The sequence below is a fragment of the Balaenoptera ricei genome, chromosome 8 (genome assembly GCF_028023285.1).
Source record: "Balaenoptera ricei isolate mBalRic1 chromosome 8, mBalRic1.hap2, whole genome shotgun sequence".
In the NCBI taxonomy this organism is placed as follows: domain Eukaryota; kingdom Metazoa; phylum Chordata; class Mammalia; order Artiodactyla; family Balaenopteridae; genus Balaenoptera; species Balaenoptera ricei.
In genome coordinates this window covers 40,295,299-40,312,622 of record NC_082646.1, presented here as the reverse complement: position 1 = coordinate 40,312,622, position 17,324 = coordinate 40,295,299, and the positions used below count along the sequence as shown (strand labels likewise).

At 34.7% G+C, this 17,324-nt stretch overlaps 1 protein-coding gene across 8 annotated transcripts in view; it reads right to left on the bottom strand.

Moving 5' to 3' along the window:
- The window catches only part of MTMR2 (myotubularin related protein 2), a 105,872-nt gene that overhangs the window by 11,479 nt on the left and 77,069 nt on the right, over positions 1-17,324 (bottom strand). For all 8 annotated transcript variants that reach the window (XM_059930551.1, XM_059930554.1, XM_059930548.1 and 5 more), the window contains 4 exons: positions 13,626-13,775; positions 12,684-12,872; positions 3,991-4,176; positions 1,083-1,289 (listed from right to left, as the gene is read on the bottom strand). In XM_059930551.1, coding sequence (XP_059786534.1) covers positions 1,083-1,289; positions 3,991-4,176; positions 12,684-12,872; positions 13,626-13,775 — 732 coding nt within the window. The remainder of the gene's footprint in view (positions 1-1,082; positions 1,290-3,990; positions 4,177-12,683; positions 12,873-13,625; positions 13,776-17,324) is intronic.

The following is a 17,324-nucleotide window of genomic DNA, read 5'->3' as shown; positions in this document are numbered from 1 at the left end:
ACATAATAACCCCATTCCTCTATTTTAGGAACTACTACAGTTTTGGGTACCACACTTGTAGAAAGCCATGAGCAAAGTCCAGAGGACAAAGGGGAGGGTGAGGGGATTAGGATGAGAAAAGACTGAAGAAAACGGATGTTTTGCCAGAACTGAAGATTATGACTGACACAGGAAGACAGCTACTTTCAAATATTTGCAGAGCTATCTTATTTGGATTAGTAGTCATATTTGTTCTTCTTATCTCCAAAGGGGAATGTAAGAAAATGAGAAGCAAATTTTAATTCACTATGAAGAAAAAGTTTCTAGTAGGTAGACTTTCTTCAGTGAGACTGGACAGCCTCAGGAAGGGACTTGCTGCTTATTTCTGGAGGTGTTAATGAAGAAACCAAACAACCATTTCACGGGGACATGAGAGAAGACATTCAACAGTTAATGCCTGGACTCTGAGGCCCTTCCAACTTTTAGATTTGATACAAATGACAACATCAAAATAAATTTTAAGTCATATAGAGGGCACAAAAATTTGTCATTTCCATAAAACTGCAACACTTTCCATACATATGGTCATTAAGAAGGGTAATGGAAAAGCTATTTTATTCCCAACTCTAAATTAAACTATTTTTTCTCCGTTATTTCTTTTAGTCCCAGTCTAAATTGTTTTAGACCCTGATCCTGTGTGAGTAGTGCTACTTTGTAGGGCTACTTTAAATTAAGAATAGTAGGCCAGTCTCGCGTTTTTTTAAGTTTACAGGAAAAGCTAGAAGCGCCCTGTAGCTCCGTAACAGTCCATGCTGCTCTGTCATTTGAAGGTGGAAGTCACAGAAGGGTATCTCCTATTCCCGATAGAGAGTATGGAAGAAACTGGGCCAGACGCCTGACAAACAGCTAACCCTGGCTCCAGACTGCAGAGCCACAGCAGGATAACCTACTGCTTCCAAAACAAGCCCAAAGTTCTCGTGGGAAGTTTACCCATTAGAACAAAGGATCAGATTTAGACGAATACCTAGTGAGTAAAGGCATGATTTTCACACGCCTTACGTGAGATGCATATGTGATACACTGAGTCACGGTTCTTTACTCACAAGCTGAAATCGATGTCCAAAGCTTAGCCACTCTTTTTCCACAAGGACTTCAAATCCTCGGATGGTTCGGTAGTATCCATCCAACATGAGCATGGCCAGGGAGGTCAGCTGAGCTGTGCGATCCCAGCCATCACTGCAGTGGACTACCACAGACGTCTTTCCTGACTCTACTTTGTCAGCAATCCTAAGAGCCCCTGCGAGAATAAGCTGCAAACAGATTTTTTAAATTAATTTTTTAAAAAATTAAATGCTTCCTTCCTCAAAATTTACTAATAGAGTTTTGTTTAGAGATGACTGTCTCAATACCATCTGGAGAAAAAAACATCAGTCCCTTCCCTAAAAAGAATTTTTGTGAATGGTAGAAGATACATAAATTTTGCTTTTAAAACTAAAAAAAATCTCATAAATGCAGACTCCTATTAATCCGCACAATGAAATATCCAAACAAAAGGTGCCTTTGAGTTCTAAACAAATCAAAAATATGAGTAAGAGGAAAGAAGGATTAAGTTCTTAAGAGATCTATTTCTGAGAATCTTCAAATATTCCAACATGATCCATTTAAATAAAAATAATACACCAACTTTAGTCTCACCTGTTATTTAAAACAATGATGCTTAACCAAATTAGAATATGAAAGCAATAAAGTTGGATATTTTAAAATATTCTACAGCTTCTATAGCATTTATTCTACTGTTTTTATATACATCATATAGCACACAGCAAGCACAGTATAAAACTTCAGAGTAAGCTGCTTTTTTTGTATCAGTATGAATGGAAAATTCTGATCAGACCAATATATTACCATGTCAATTTAACTGGTATCTAAAATAATTTCAGGGTTTTTTTTTTAATATGCAGAGACTCTGCAAAATAATTTACCTTTTCTGAAGCTGATCTTGAGTTAAAACTAGACAGAATTAGATATAACCAAAAAAGAAACACAAAGTATGATATCCTTTAAAATGAACAATATAGCCACATTTTTCTCTGCAATGGCCAAATCATACTTAAAGAACATCATGATTACACAAACATAGGTAAGAATGAAAAAAAAGATATACTAGGCTTAAAGAATCTCATGATGACCTCCTTTTGATTATAACCGTAGGCATATTCTGGAAGTGGGGTACTCTGAAGCAATCTCAATCTTGACTATGCATCAGAGTCATTTGTGAGCATTAAAAAAACAAAAACAAACACCTGGTCCCCATTCTCCACTAATCCTAACTCACTATTTTAAATAACTTCTACCTATAATTCAAATGTATATCCAAACTTACACATCACTGACCCAAAGGATTAAAACAGCTGGAGAGTTAAGACTGACAAGAAAGAGTTATCCAAAGTGGTCACCTTCATTGATTGATTGATTCATTCATTCATTCAAAAGATAAACATTTACGGAGTCCCCTACCATGTGGCAGGCACAGCTCGAGGTGCTGGAAATAGAGCAGCAAACAGAACAAAGTGCTGGCTTAACGAAGTTTACATTCTACTTAGGTGAGGCCAGCCAGGTGCAAATAAAGAAAGAAATATACAGTGTGTCAGAGGGCAGTAAGTGAAAAAGCACCATCTAGGTCTAGGGAGTGCTGGAAGAACTGCTATTTTAAATGAGTGGCTGGGAAAGCCATCTTTGAGAAAGTGATATTTGAGCAGAGATTTAAAGAAAGTAAGTGTGTAAGCCTTGCAGGTGTGAGGACTGGGGGGAGGAGAAAGTGGTCCAGACACAACTATACCTCTTAAACTTCTAAGGAAACTTATTTCGGTTATAGCCAGATTTTTGGAGAGAATGCTGTACCTGCTAAAAATTGACCTGGAATTTACAGAATGCTGCAATTTATGTTAGTTCTAAATCAAGTCCTATGGTTTGCTACTTATACATCATACAATGTAATAGATGGTCCCATGACCATGCTCTTTAACAGAAGAGTGTGTATACACTTTGCTACATTCAAGCTTCTATGTTTCTAGAAGAGAAACAGTAATCAAAATAGTCTATAATTGTCATTAGGTCAATTTAGCTTTCAATTCTGTCTTAGTTTTAGAGGATTTAATGTGAGTACAATCTGCGCCTTCTTAACATGAAAAATCTCATTTCCATTTATTTCATAATATGAATATATGTGGTCATATATATTATAGAAATCTATATTTTGGTAAGGTATCTTACTGAGATTCAGACACTATCTGAAAATATTTGTAACTAGCTATATTAACTGAAATAACATTTGGTGCTTCAAACATTATATATATTAACATATTAGGCAAGCTAGGGTTCACATGGTCGTCTCCAAATCATTTAGCATTCAAATGGTATCCTTCATTTAACTACTTCACCTCATGTGCCTGACCAGAATGGTTTTCACAAGCCATGCAACAATTATTTACTGAGTGCTTTATTCATATCATATAGTGCTGCCCTGGCTCCTGAGAGGACAAAGAAGAAATATGATTTAGCCTGTCCTACTCTCCATGAATTAGCAATATATGTTGGGTGACACATAAAAGTAATTAAATCAAGTGCATGGTAACACCTGATTAGCTGGAAAGAAAAAGTAAAGTGAAAAGTTCAGAAAAAATGAAAACGAATGCAATCTGGGAAGACTTTATGGAAGAAATGAAATATGAGCTGGGATCTGAAGGATGGGCAGAATTCAGACAGGATGGGAAAGAGAGGGAAAAAAAGAAGTACAACTGACCCAAATGCATAATATAGAAAACTAATTCATTCAGGCACCAAAACTTAAAAGTAGTTCTAATTATCAAAGCAGTTATCAATTTTTCACTGTTTAAAAAGGTACTTTCATCTTGATTTCAATTGTAAGAAAAGAGCCGATATAGACAAAAGGGCAGAGAAAGTCCTTGTTTGATATTCTATGATAGTTTAAAGAAATAATAACATATCCACCTTAATATGTTCTAGCCAGTGAGTAGATTCCAAGTTAGACAACCAGTGGGTCTCCTCAATGTTGGGGTACACAATCTCCTTAAGTTTTCGTAAAGATTCTCTCATAACATGGATATTGTGGATATCTAGAAAAACTAGTTCTGCATTTTGATAGGCATCTTCACTTTCATAACCTCCACCTTTTGCCTGGAAAAAATAAAGCAAACATCACAGGAAATCATAAATGAATGCACATCCATTGTATGTTGACATCCCCAAGAATGCCACAAAATATCCAATAGAATCAAAGATGACATGCATTACTGATGGATAGGAAAACTCCATGGGAAAATGTGGCTGGCTCAAGGCAACTTAACACAACCACGCTCTATCACATGTTCTTCATGAAACAAGAATATACTCTCACCCTGACTTCCTTTTTTTGCTGTTATTAAAATTATATGTGATAACAAATATGAAGGTAAAATTTCCCTATCCATATTTCAAGTCCTACTCAAACATAATTTCATAAAGAAGACTGAAGTCACCAGACTAGCAAGCTCCGTGTGCAGGGACATCTGTCTAGTTTACCCCCGGCCCATGCTTCTTCACCTCCCTTCCTCTTCACCTCATTTTAATCTTAATATTTGCAAAGTGCTTTGCAATCACAGTGACTGGCTTCTATTATAACCACACAACTACTATTAAACAAAAAGACAGAACAAGTATAAAAGCACAGAGTACTATAGTATAATAGTATCACTATTTTCAAAGATGTAAATCTACAAGTACAGAACAGAATGAGAAATATTTGGTGTTCACAATAAGCTATGGCTGGAAAAATAAATTTTTCTGGATTGAATATTTCTCTATTTTAAGAATAAAATATTCTCCTACCTTATGTATAAAATATACATCCTGTCTTATGTATAAAATCATGCTTCTTAGAGCACTAATGGAAAAAAAATTAGGAAGATACAGGAACAGCCACTGTAGTTATACAAAATTAAGAGATTACACCTTTGAAAACAACAAAACTCACCTCTTAACCAACAACAAATTACCAAAGGAAGTTCAAGTTTCCTTTCTGACACTGATAGTCTGGGAAATAGTCTGGAGTTAAGAATGATACAGGTACAAAATTAACAGCGTTTCATTAGGTACCTGTTAACAATGATTACTTCTGGAGAGTGGGGATAGGACAGGCAAGGGGTAAAGGGACGTTCAAATTTGTTGCAACAAATCCTAGAAACATAGCAGTAGTAGCAACTACACAGAACCTGTCACAAAAACACACAGAATGAAAATGCTCTGGAATCAGATAGTTATACAACTTTATGAATATAATAAAAACACTGAAATACATACTTTAAAAGAGTGCATTTTATGGCATGTGAATTATATTTCAACATAACTGATATTTTTAAAAATAGAGCAACTAGATAGTAAAACCAAAAACACAAAAAAATCATTCAAGACAGAACTGGAGGACAAAGCATTCCTTCAAACCCCAAAACCACCAATAGTCACAAGATCTAGATGCTATCAGCGAATGTGTGAAGGAACAAATGGATATAAGATGGACTGGAGAACAAGAGATTCACAAGAGAGTCTTATAATTTGTAGTGTTTGTTCTGCTTCCTTGTTTTAGCTTTCTTCCTCCAGAACTACAGGAAAGAACAACAGATCAATCTAAGAAGTACTGCTGAAACCAGGAAGGGTTCTGTCCAGTCTAACAGCCGAATTATTAGAGAAACTCAGAAATGAAATGAGATTTGGGAACAAATTAGAAATAAAAGAAAAAAAAATCAGAAATAAAGACTAAATTAGAAGAAACTCAAGAGCAAACAAATACAATGGATATTAAATTAAAAGAAATAGACAGTGAAAAGCAAAATATAAAACCAAAACAGAAATAGAAAGCATAAAAAGGATTCAAGAGAAAGTGGCAAATGATGAAGATAGGCAAAGAAGAGCCAGCACAGGAGTAACAGGAGTCCAGAAGAAGCAAGCCATACATGGAAATGAAACAAATACTAAGAACTATGATTAAAGAAAACATTCATAAAATTTTTAAATTGGAAATTACCAATCAAAATAGCATACATGCATACGTGATAATATAGACCCAGAACACAAAACATGAAGACATATTCTGGCAAAATAACTAGACTTCAAAGAAAAAGAAAAAACAAAATCTTTCACAAATCCAAGTAAAAAGAGTGACTTAGAAGGAAAGGAAATTTAGTTTATCATCAGACTTTGAAACTTTATGCCAAAAGAAAGCAACATATTTAAGACATTCAATAAAATCAAATGTAAGCCAAGAATTTTATGCCCAGCAAAACTAACTCAAATATAAAGGACATAAAGCTGCTATCAGCATACAAATACTCAGAATATAGTTCTTATGAGCCTTGCTGAAATATTTACAAGAGAACAACTCCAGACAAAAGAAAAAGACCAGAAAGACATCCATATAAGAATTGGTTGCCAGCACAAAATATTTAGCTACTTGTAGAAGTCAAAGGTAAAAGGCAAAAAGTATGTGTACAAAAGGGAGACTATGTAAAGACTACACATGCTCTGATGACGTAAATACAATTCATTTTAAAATGGGAGCAAATGGAAAAAAATTTAACTTTTCAGTAAATGTACTGGTGATGATACTATTAATACTGTTATTCTAAGACCATGGTAGGATAAAGCAAATGAGTAATTATGTAGTATACTAATGTTATTATCCCCTCTGTTTTTGAGAATCGGGATTTCTGGTGTGGAAGAAAGGAGATACACATGTAATTTAGAAGAAGTTATGTAAAAACTCGAGCACTGAATTTAAATTGAAAGCACCAGTATGAACTCATGAGGTATAATACTTTATCTTTAAAAACATGTAAACAAACGTTTCCAAGCTCTATCCACTGAAAAGACTTAGAAATTAGACCAACCCAGTAGCAAATAATTATCCTTAGCACCCAGATTATGGTTTGAAATACCATTTCCTACTAACAGAAACCAGAACTTCTTAGAGAAATGGCTATTCTAAGCCTGCGGCAGGAGACATACAAGATTTCCTGATGAGTCTGGTATACCTTGTCATACCAGATAGCAAAGATTATTATGGTTATGTCAAAAGAACTCAGGAGATAACTTGAAAAGTGTCCCTCAGACCAAAGGTGGGAATTTTTTTTTTTCAAAAAAAAAAAAAATACCATCTGCAATGAATTAGAAATTGTTGACTACATATAAATACATGCATTCATAATGACATTTAAAAAAATTAGTCATCCTCATGGGATGGTAGGGAGTAAATTCATTATTGGGAAAACTTATAAATAAGGAAAAAGAATCAAGCATTTATCCTGGCTTTCTTATATGAACTGAACTGCTGGTTAACCAAAATTTAGATAAGAGAAAGTGTTTCTTTACAGAAAGAGTTCAACTAAGCTGAAAAGGAAATCATGCAATTAGAATATCACCATTCTGCAACCCCAGTGAATTAATACATCTCGGTACTGAGCATGAACAGCTGCTGATATCCCAAAAAGAAGAATCAGCCACAAATTATGTGCCTCCTGATATATCCCCTATAGCTTTGCCAAAGGAGTTGAACCTGAATCTGAATAAACCTCTGAATTCATGTGAAGGAAATTCAGAAAACAGAAGAAAGTTGAACCATACCATAATACAATTGGCAAAATCTGGACTGTGGAAAACTCTACAATAAAATATATTGGAGTGAAGGAGGAAGGGAAGGAGAAAGGAAGGGCAAGGGGAAGACTATAGATGAAGAGAGACTTAAAAGACATATCAAATACAATACTTGAAAAGGCAAGGCTAAGAGTCTAGAGATGTATACACTTCAGTAATGAAAGTATAAAGTAATGTAAGAAGACTACTGTAAAAGTTAGGATAGTGGTTACTCTTAGCAGGGGTAGAAGGTAAATTTAATTGCGGTAGGGCATACATGGAAGACTTAGTGGCTAGTACAGTTTTAATTCTTGATACGGCTCATGGTGCAAAAGCAGTTGTCATATTCACACTGACAAAGCTATAAAAAAATGTTCTTACTACGAAGGTAAAAATATACTTGTTGCAACAAGGATGTATACTTTTGCAAATTTTAAAAGGGAGATGGTGGGGAGATTGGGTGAAGGTAGTAAAAAAGGGCAAACTTCCAGTTAAAAGATAAGTAAGTAGTGGTGATGTAATGCACAACATGATGACTATAGTCAACAATACTATATTGTATATTTGAAAGTTGCTAAGAGAGTAGACTTTGAAAATTCACAAGGAAAAAAATGTAACTGCGTGAGGCAATGGATGTTAACTAAACTTAGGGGGTGATCATTTCACAATATATGCATATATCAAATCATTATGTTGTACACCTTAAACTTACGCACTTTTCTATGCCAATTATATCTCAATAAAATGGCAGGAAAAAATATATCAAGCTGGTAAACTAACCTTCCCGAAGAATGCTGGCAATATGTAACAAAACTTTTAAAAATATGCATACTTTAAACTATGATATAGTAATGGTATATCTACGAAACTAGTTTATGGAAATAAAGATGCCAACAAAAGATACTTATTTTAGCTATATTTAAAACACTAATAAGAACCTGCAGTATAAAAAAACAAACAAAACAACTAATACTAAACTTTCATTGGGTTATTTGTATGGAAATATGTTAATATAAATGTTTCAGACATTAAAAAAAAAAAAAAAAAAAAAAAAAAAAAACACTAAATACTTAAACACCTAATATTAGAAGAATGATTAAGTGCACAATGATAGAGCTGTATGATGAGCACTATTAAAGTTATTTCAGGAATATTTCATGAAAAGAAATAATTCATATAAAGAGGAAAAACAATGAAAAATAACAATACATAAATGCACAGAACAGTGGGAGAAAATATATCAAAGATTGGTGATTATAAGTGATTTTTATTTCTTTGCTTTGTCTACGCCTTCCTAGATTTTTGTTGTCTATTACATATCAGAAAAATGTCCCAATAGATAAATTATATCAGAGTCTTTTAAAAAAAGAGAGATTTCCGTAGTGAAATACGCATGGGAATGACTTAAAAAATAAGACGACACCAAGACACATGTTAATCAATCAAAAACTAAATACAAAGAAAAAGTATTAAAAGCAGCAAGGGAAAAACAACAAATAATGTACAAGGGAATCCCCACAAGGTTAACGGCTGATCTTTTGCAGAAACTCTGCAAGCCAAAAGGGAGTGGCAGGACATATTTAAAGTGATGAAAGGGAAAAGCCTACAACCAAGATTCTCTACCCAGCAAGGATCTCATTCAGATTCGATGGAGAAATTAAAACCTTTACAGACAAGCAAAAGCTAAGAGAATTCAGCACCACCAAACCAGCTTTGCAACAAATGCTAAAGGAACTTCTCTACGCAGGAAACACAAGAGAAGGAAAAGACCTACAATAAACAACCCAAAACAATTAAGAAAATGGTAATAGGAACATACATATTGATAATTACCTTAAAAGTAAATGGATTAAATGCTCCAACCAAAAGACACAGACTGGCTGAATGGATACAAAAACAAGACCCATATATATGCTGTCTACAAGAGACCCACTTCAGACCTAGGGACACATACAGACTGAAAGTGAGGGGATGGAAAAAGATATTCCATGCAAATGGAAATCAAAAGAAAGCTGGAGTAGCAATTCTCATACCAGACAAAATAGACATTAAAATCAAGACTATTACAAGAGACAAAGAAGGACACTACAAAATGATCAAGGGATCAGTCCAAGAAGAAGATATAACAATTGTAAATATTTATGCATCCAACATAGGAACACCTCAATATGTAAGGCAAATGCTAACAGCCATAAAAGGGGAAATCGACAGTAATCGATCCCCTACAATCATAGTAGGGGACTTTAACACACCACTTTCACCAGTGGACAGATCACCCAAAATGAATAAGGAAACACAAGATTTAAATGATACATTAAACAAGAGGGACTTAATTGATATTTATAGGACATTCCATCCAAAAACAACAGAATACACTTTCTTCTCAAGTGCTCATGGAACATTCTCCAGGATAGATCATATCTTGGGTCACAAGTCAAGCCTTGGTAAATTTAAGAAAATTGAAATTGTATCAGGTATCTTTTCCGACCACAAGGCTATGAGACTAGATATCAATTACAGGAAAAAATCTGTAAAAAATACAAACACATGGAGGCTAAACAATACACTACTAAATAACCAAGAGATCACTGAAGAAATCAAAGAGGAAATCAAAAAATACCTAGAAACGAATGACAATGAAAACATGATGACCCAAAACCTTTGGGATGCAGCAAAAGCAGTTCCAAGGGGAAGTTTATCACAATACAATCCTACCTCAAGAAACAAGAAGAATCTCAATAAACAACCTAACCTTACACCTAAAGCAATTAGAGAAAAAAGAACAAAAAACCCCCAAAGAGAGCAGAAGAAAAGAAATCATAAAGATCAGATCAGAAATAAATGAAAAAGAAATCAAGGAAATGATAGCAAAGATCACTAAAACTAAAAGCTGTTTCTTTGAGAAGATAAACAAAATTGATAAACCATTAGCTAGACTCATCAAGAAAAGAAGGGAGAAGACTCAAGTCAACAGCATTAGAAATGAAAATGGAGAAGTAACAAGTAACACTGCCGAAATACAAAAGATCATGAGAGATTACTACAAGCAACTATATGCCAATAAAATGGACAACCTGGAAGAAACGGACACATTCTTAGAAAAGCACAACCTTCCGAGACTGAACCAGAAAGAAATAGAAAATATAAACAGACCAATCACAAGCAATGAAATTGAGACTGTGATTAAAAATCTTCCAACAAACAACAGCCCAGGACCAGATGGCTTCACAGGCGAATTCTATCAAACATTTAAAGAAGAGCTAACACCTATCCTTCTCAAACTCTTTCAAAATAGAGCAGAGGGAGGAACACTCCCAAACTCATTCTACAAGGCCACCATCACCCTGATACCAAAACGAGAGAAAGAGGTCACAAAGAAAGAAAACTACAGGCCAATATCACTGATGAACACAGATGCAAAAATCCTCAACAAACTACTAGCAAACAGAATCCAACAGCACATTAAAAGGATCATACACCACGATCAAGTGGGGTTTATCTCAAGAATCCTAAACACATATAAAGCAATTATACTCCAATAAAGATGTTAAAAAAAAAAAAGACGTGGAATGTACATTTTGCTCTACCCCCTTTTCTGCCTTATATGCCTCTCTCCTTCTCTCATCCTAGACAACATCTTAAGTCTCATTCCTGCTAATTCATGGTATAAGGTTTACGGAAGGGAACAAGCAATTACTGGAAAAATACATGCCAGTCTCTGGGGTACCAGCTTCATATACACATTGTCTCATTTCTCCTTTAAGGGGAAATACTTACAGTTTAACAGAGAATGTCTGAAATTCACAATGTCCTCAAAACACTAAATAGGACAGAAATAATTAGGTACATGTTCCATAATTTAATTTAAGGATGGTCACCCCAGCACTGTTTATAATAGCAAAAAAAAAAAAAACCAGAAATAACCTAAATATCCAAAAACAATTGGTGTTAATAATTATCATGTTACAGATATTTATTGTCATAGAAAGAAACAGCACCAATTAAAAAAAGGAAGTTGCAATTATCCCATTCTGTCTCAAATATATGTGTGAACGCATCTGCACATAGGTCTGGAAGTATAACCAAGATTTAATGGTGTTTCTCTCTTATTTAGTTATAGGATTTGGGGTGTTTTAGTTTTGGGGGGGGCTTTTGGGGTTTTTTTCTGCTTATATGTGAGGTAATTTTTTAAAGCTAAATTATATCTCTTCCCTTTCCTTCTCCTATGGTAGATTTTGTCAACTGGACTAGAATTTCTATTTCCACAATGCTAATATTTATTCCACAGCAGAAATCAGGACCACTGCGCCAGCTAACTGCAAGTTTTCAGTCTGAATAGCTTGTACAGGTGGAGAGCTGCCAGAAGAGGGCAGCACTGGTCACTGAGAACACTGCATGATTTCTACAACAGTGCTGTGCAGACTTCTTTTGTCAGTCACAAGCTCAGTTTATTGTCCAGTTTGGAGAAGGGAAAGAGAAACTAGTAATTGATGAATACCTATTTCTTACGTAAGTAAGCAGGATTATGCACTATTTTTTACCAGGTGAGTTTTGCCCCTAAAACAACCTGTTAGTTATTATGATTCTCATTTCACAAATAAGCAAATTAAAGTTACTAAAAAGATTAAATAACTGACTCCACATTATACTGGGATTGACATGTACACACTGCTATATTTAAAACAGATAACCAATAAGGACCTACTGTATAGCACAGGGAACTCTGATCAATATTCTGTAATAACCTAAATGGGAAAAGAATTTGAAAAAGAATAGATACATTTATATGTATAAATGAGTCACTCTGCTGTATACCTGAAACTAATACAACATTGTTAATCAACTATACTCCAATATAAAATAAAAATTTTTTTAAAAAAGTTATACTATCAAGTAGAAGAGCCAGGATTAGAATCTACATTTTTATCATTGAAAAGCCCGAAGTTTTTCTAGTGCTCTGTGGCTCCCACCAAACTCATGAAACTGTAACTATAATCTTAATTACTGGAAGACGATCTCACCTTATTGGCAACAGCATTAACACTTGGCCGGGCGTCAAATATAAACATTTTATGAGATTGGGCATTGGAGTCCATAATGGCTTGAAGGTATTTTTCATCTTCTTTGCTTCGCTTCCCACTTACCCCTACCATGGGCTGGCTACACCGAGTGATTGTGGCTTGACTTTCAGGATGAATCCATGATAAAACCTTAATGGGGGGAAAAAATGGCAACACACCCTTTACATGCTTCTCTGTTTATAATTCTTCTGAAAATCATTACTCTATAAAACTCTGCTTTCTAACTGGATTCAAAGCCTAGCCATAAAAGGATATACGAGGCTGCTATGAAAAATCATCACCTTTCTTTCAAGCCAATTCTGGCATGTGGAAAACTTGGTCTAATTTGTTAATCAGATATTGATTTATGAAAGTCACTGATTATTGGAAGTGTTGTCTCTAGAAAAAAAATACATTAAAAGGGGGCTAAGTAAACCCCACTTTTAAAGTCTGAGTACTATATCAGCAAAACTGTCCAACTATAAAGTCTTCAGAATCTGAATTTTTGTACCTAAAATTATTTGAGCTATCTTTCTAGAACACAGTAATTCATCATAAATTTGTAAAGTTTTCTTCTTTCTAGGATTTAAAGGAAAAAAGGCATTTATCACCATGACCAAAGATGTATAATAAGATAAAGAAATAGTGAATACAGAGCCAACTTTGTTTTTGAGTTAAGAACCATGCAGCTCTCTAATATCCATCTCAAATCCTCCAGAAACGTCTTTAGTCTACGTCTTTCCTCTGGTTTTAATTTTACTAAATAACTCATTCCCTAATATCCCCAGAGAAGACCTGCTGCTGTAGCTATTTTTAATCCTGCAACCATTCTCCCATTTGTCATCCTCATCATTATGTGAAGTACAAAGCAATGGGAAAGTTTCAGCACAGCTTCACACTTACTGGGATACGGCCCCGTGACCTGAAGGATGCCACTCTCTTTAATTCTTCATCAGGAATATTTGCCGGCACAACCAAGAGGGCAGGGTATGTATCACAAAGCTCATACCGTTCATTTATCTTTGTTATTCTCCAGCTTTCATTTGGAATTCCCTGCATGTGAAATAAAACATAAGACAAATTACTGCCTAACAAAAATATTTTAAAACATCAGAACAGAGGCCTCCTATTCAACTTCTCTTTTCTCCACTATCTATCACTTAAGTTGTTGGAATAGTTATTGTCTGCCTGTGGTGACCAGGCTTTTAGGATGAGATATTCTAACACAGGGATCTGTGTTCATTTTGGCATTCAATTTTATGTTAATAGATTTATTAAATCATTAAATACTGAATGAGTGTTGGGTCTGTCCTAAGCACATCAAATGAAAAGCAAGGAAACAGTAAGACTGAAAATGTTCTTGTCTTTAAAAAGAACACAGTCTCATACAGTTTGACTGGTGAGTGATTCTGTTGCCATTCATCTATACAAAGAAATTTCTGAGGGCAGACACCAAGTGTCCACCAGAATGCTATGTACATGTTTATCACTTATATACCTAAAGTGAATTTTACAGTATTAATAAAATGTTGCTGATGTAAAACATATTAAAAAAAACAAGGAAGTAATGGACGGCAAAACCAAAAAAAAAAAAAAAAAGAAGAGGCAAGGGAAACAACAATTTTTGAAAAACACACCAATTATTAAACTCATTTGGTCCTTAAATATTTGCCATATTTATAACTAGTATACCACTTCACATATAGGATTACTTAATAAGACACTTTAAAATTTCCATCCTCCATTCCATAGAAAATAAAGCCATTACATTAAATGGCTGGAATTAAGAAAATACATATATTTTTAATTTTATTACCTCTGATAACTCATAATAAACAGAAAAAGACAAAACTGAAAGAAACCAAATTACAGAAAAAAAAATACATTTATTGAGCACCTACTATGTGCAGGCACTATGCCAGCAGCCTTTCTCTCTATCCCTCCCTCCCTCCCCCTCCCGCCCCCCCCACCCACACATATTACTGTATTTAGGTTTCATTACTGTCATTTTATAGATGAAGAAATTGTGGCACAAACTGTAACTTGACCAAAGGAAGTTGTCAAGAATTCCATGTACATTCTAAATCTATCCTTTTAATAAAAAAAGTACATTGTGCCTCAAGGAAAATTTTACTATCCTGGTTCACAAAATTGTTATAAATATCTGAAATCAAAGGGCAGGAGGTACTCTCCTTTAAAGGGGTATTTCTAAAGCTGTTGCCGAACACCCAGGAGGATATTAAAATTAGGAAAGGAAAATTCCCTTCCAGTAATCATGTGATAAATATTATCAATAGAGTTTCCACCTATCCCTAGCCAAGGTCTCTCTTCATTAGTGCCTTACATACTATTTACCCCATTCAATTATCCTGGTCCCAACTTGCTTCCTATGATCTACATCTCTCCTTCCCTCCTGCTTTCCTCAACTTTCTAGATTAACTGTTCAGGTAAGATCCTTACTTATTTCCAGAAATAAAAAAAAGGTTTAAGTAAGAGATGTTTAAAATAAATGTTCATGCTATAATAAAAAATGTACAATGAAAAAAAATGAATTCGTAAGTTTATAGAGGTGGTACTCAACCAAGAAACTTGGATACCACCTCTAACTCTCCCTCACCCTCTACTTCCAATGAATGATTAATTTTTATGATTTTTTTTCTTCCAAAAGTGCCTGAAAAAAGTTTGCACTTCTCTCAATCTTCACTGTCACTTCCCTAATTCAGGCCATTGTCACTTCTCTTCTGTCCCTCCACAATCCATTCTCCACACTGCCTCAAAATTCTTTTAAGATGCAAAAGCTATCACATCATTCTTCTGCCTAAAAGCTATCAATGGCTACCTATTCCTTTTCACATAAAGTATAGAACCCTTTATGGGACTTGGCAAAGACCTTCACACTCCTGCTTTCCCCAGACTGATCTCTGGCCACTCTAAACTCTAGTCTAGCCTATACCAAAAACCTTCAGTTTCCAGATGGCTTCATATTCTATCACTGGAGTACTTGCTCTATTATTCACAATATTCATCACTGTGTATTTTGATTGTTAGTTTACTTCTTTGAAACCTCCATTAAACATATGTTCTTTGGGAGTCAGGATTGTGTCTTTCTGTTTTAGCCACTGGTACATAGTAGGTGCTACATGAATTTGATGAATGAATGAATGAATATATGAATGAATAAAATCAATGAACCACAAGGAAGCTTCTACAAGAAGCAAAATTAGTTTCTGAAGTTTTCTTAGAAAATATGGTGTCAAAGCTGAGAGGGTCAGGTCTCCTGAGATCCTAGTGTACCATCTTTAACCCAGGTAGGTAACTCCCATCTCTCTGTCACTGCCTTCCCATATCCTTGAAAAATCACTACCAGGGAGAACTGTTACCACTGGGATTGTGTCATATTCTTCAGAGAAATGGATGGGTGGGAGTAGAATCATTGACTTAAATTACCTTAATGGCTACTGTCCTCCTCATTCTTAGAGAAGCTGACACACCTATCTCCACTAAAGGAATTGCCTTCCGAGCAGAAAACTGGAGTTGGCTAGTCAGCATATACATCCTTTGTAGACAGTGCTAAAGATATAATGACAACTGTTGATCTCTGGCATACATCTTTCTACTCTCCATGCAAATCACTGCCCTTCAGTTAATGTATCCATTTGTCAGAGTCAATTTACAACCAAATTAACTGGATTATAGCTTTCCCTAGTTACTTACATTCCAGTTCTGAGGATAAATTCTGTTCTCCTTTACTGCACTTGAGTGCTCTCCAAATTTGTTAAGCAAGATATCTACCATATGATTATTTCTGCAGAAGACCATGCTCATTTTCTATATACTGATTTTTATTTTAGCAACTTGATGATTTCTCTCGACCTTATCCACAAATTTCAGGGTCCTCTATATAATCACTACATGTGTCAAGAGAAAATTAAAGAAATACTCTCTTATATAACAAACAAATGGTTACTAACGGTTTTGCCCATTTAAAAAATATATAATCTAATTTCTTTACGCACTATAACGTATAGGTCTACAAATTTAATGTGGCTTTCCTTTTGTGTTTCAGCGGCAGCACACGAAAAGCCAACCAATCATGACTTCCGTTTTTAGAGCTTTACAATGTAATAAATATAATAATAATCATTTGGATCGACTTCTATGGTTTATAATGTGCCTTTCTGTATATCACTAATCCTTCAAACAATCCTATAAGGCAGTTCCTATTACCAAGTAAAAAATAAAGGCACTGTGACATGAGTGACTCATTCAACAGCACATATCTAAGTATGAGAGCTAAGCAAGTGCTAGAGCTAGGATTCAAAACTGAGTCTTCTAAATGATCTGGAATTAGATTGCGGTGATAGGTGCACAACCTTATGAATATGTTAAAAAACAGTGGTATACACTTTAAAGTAGAAAATTTTATGGTGTGTAAATCATATCTCAATTTTAAAGAAAAAAAGAATAGAGAGGCCGTGTGTTTTGAGATGGTATAATCTCCAAAATACGTTAGATGAAAAAGAAGGGTACAGTGTGCACAGAATGCTATTATCTGCTTTAAAAAAACACTGTATACACATTATACAAGCTGTGTAGCATAAA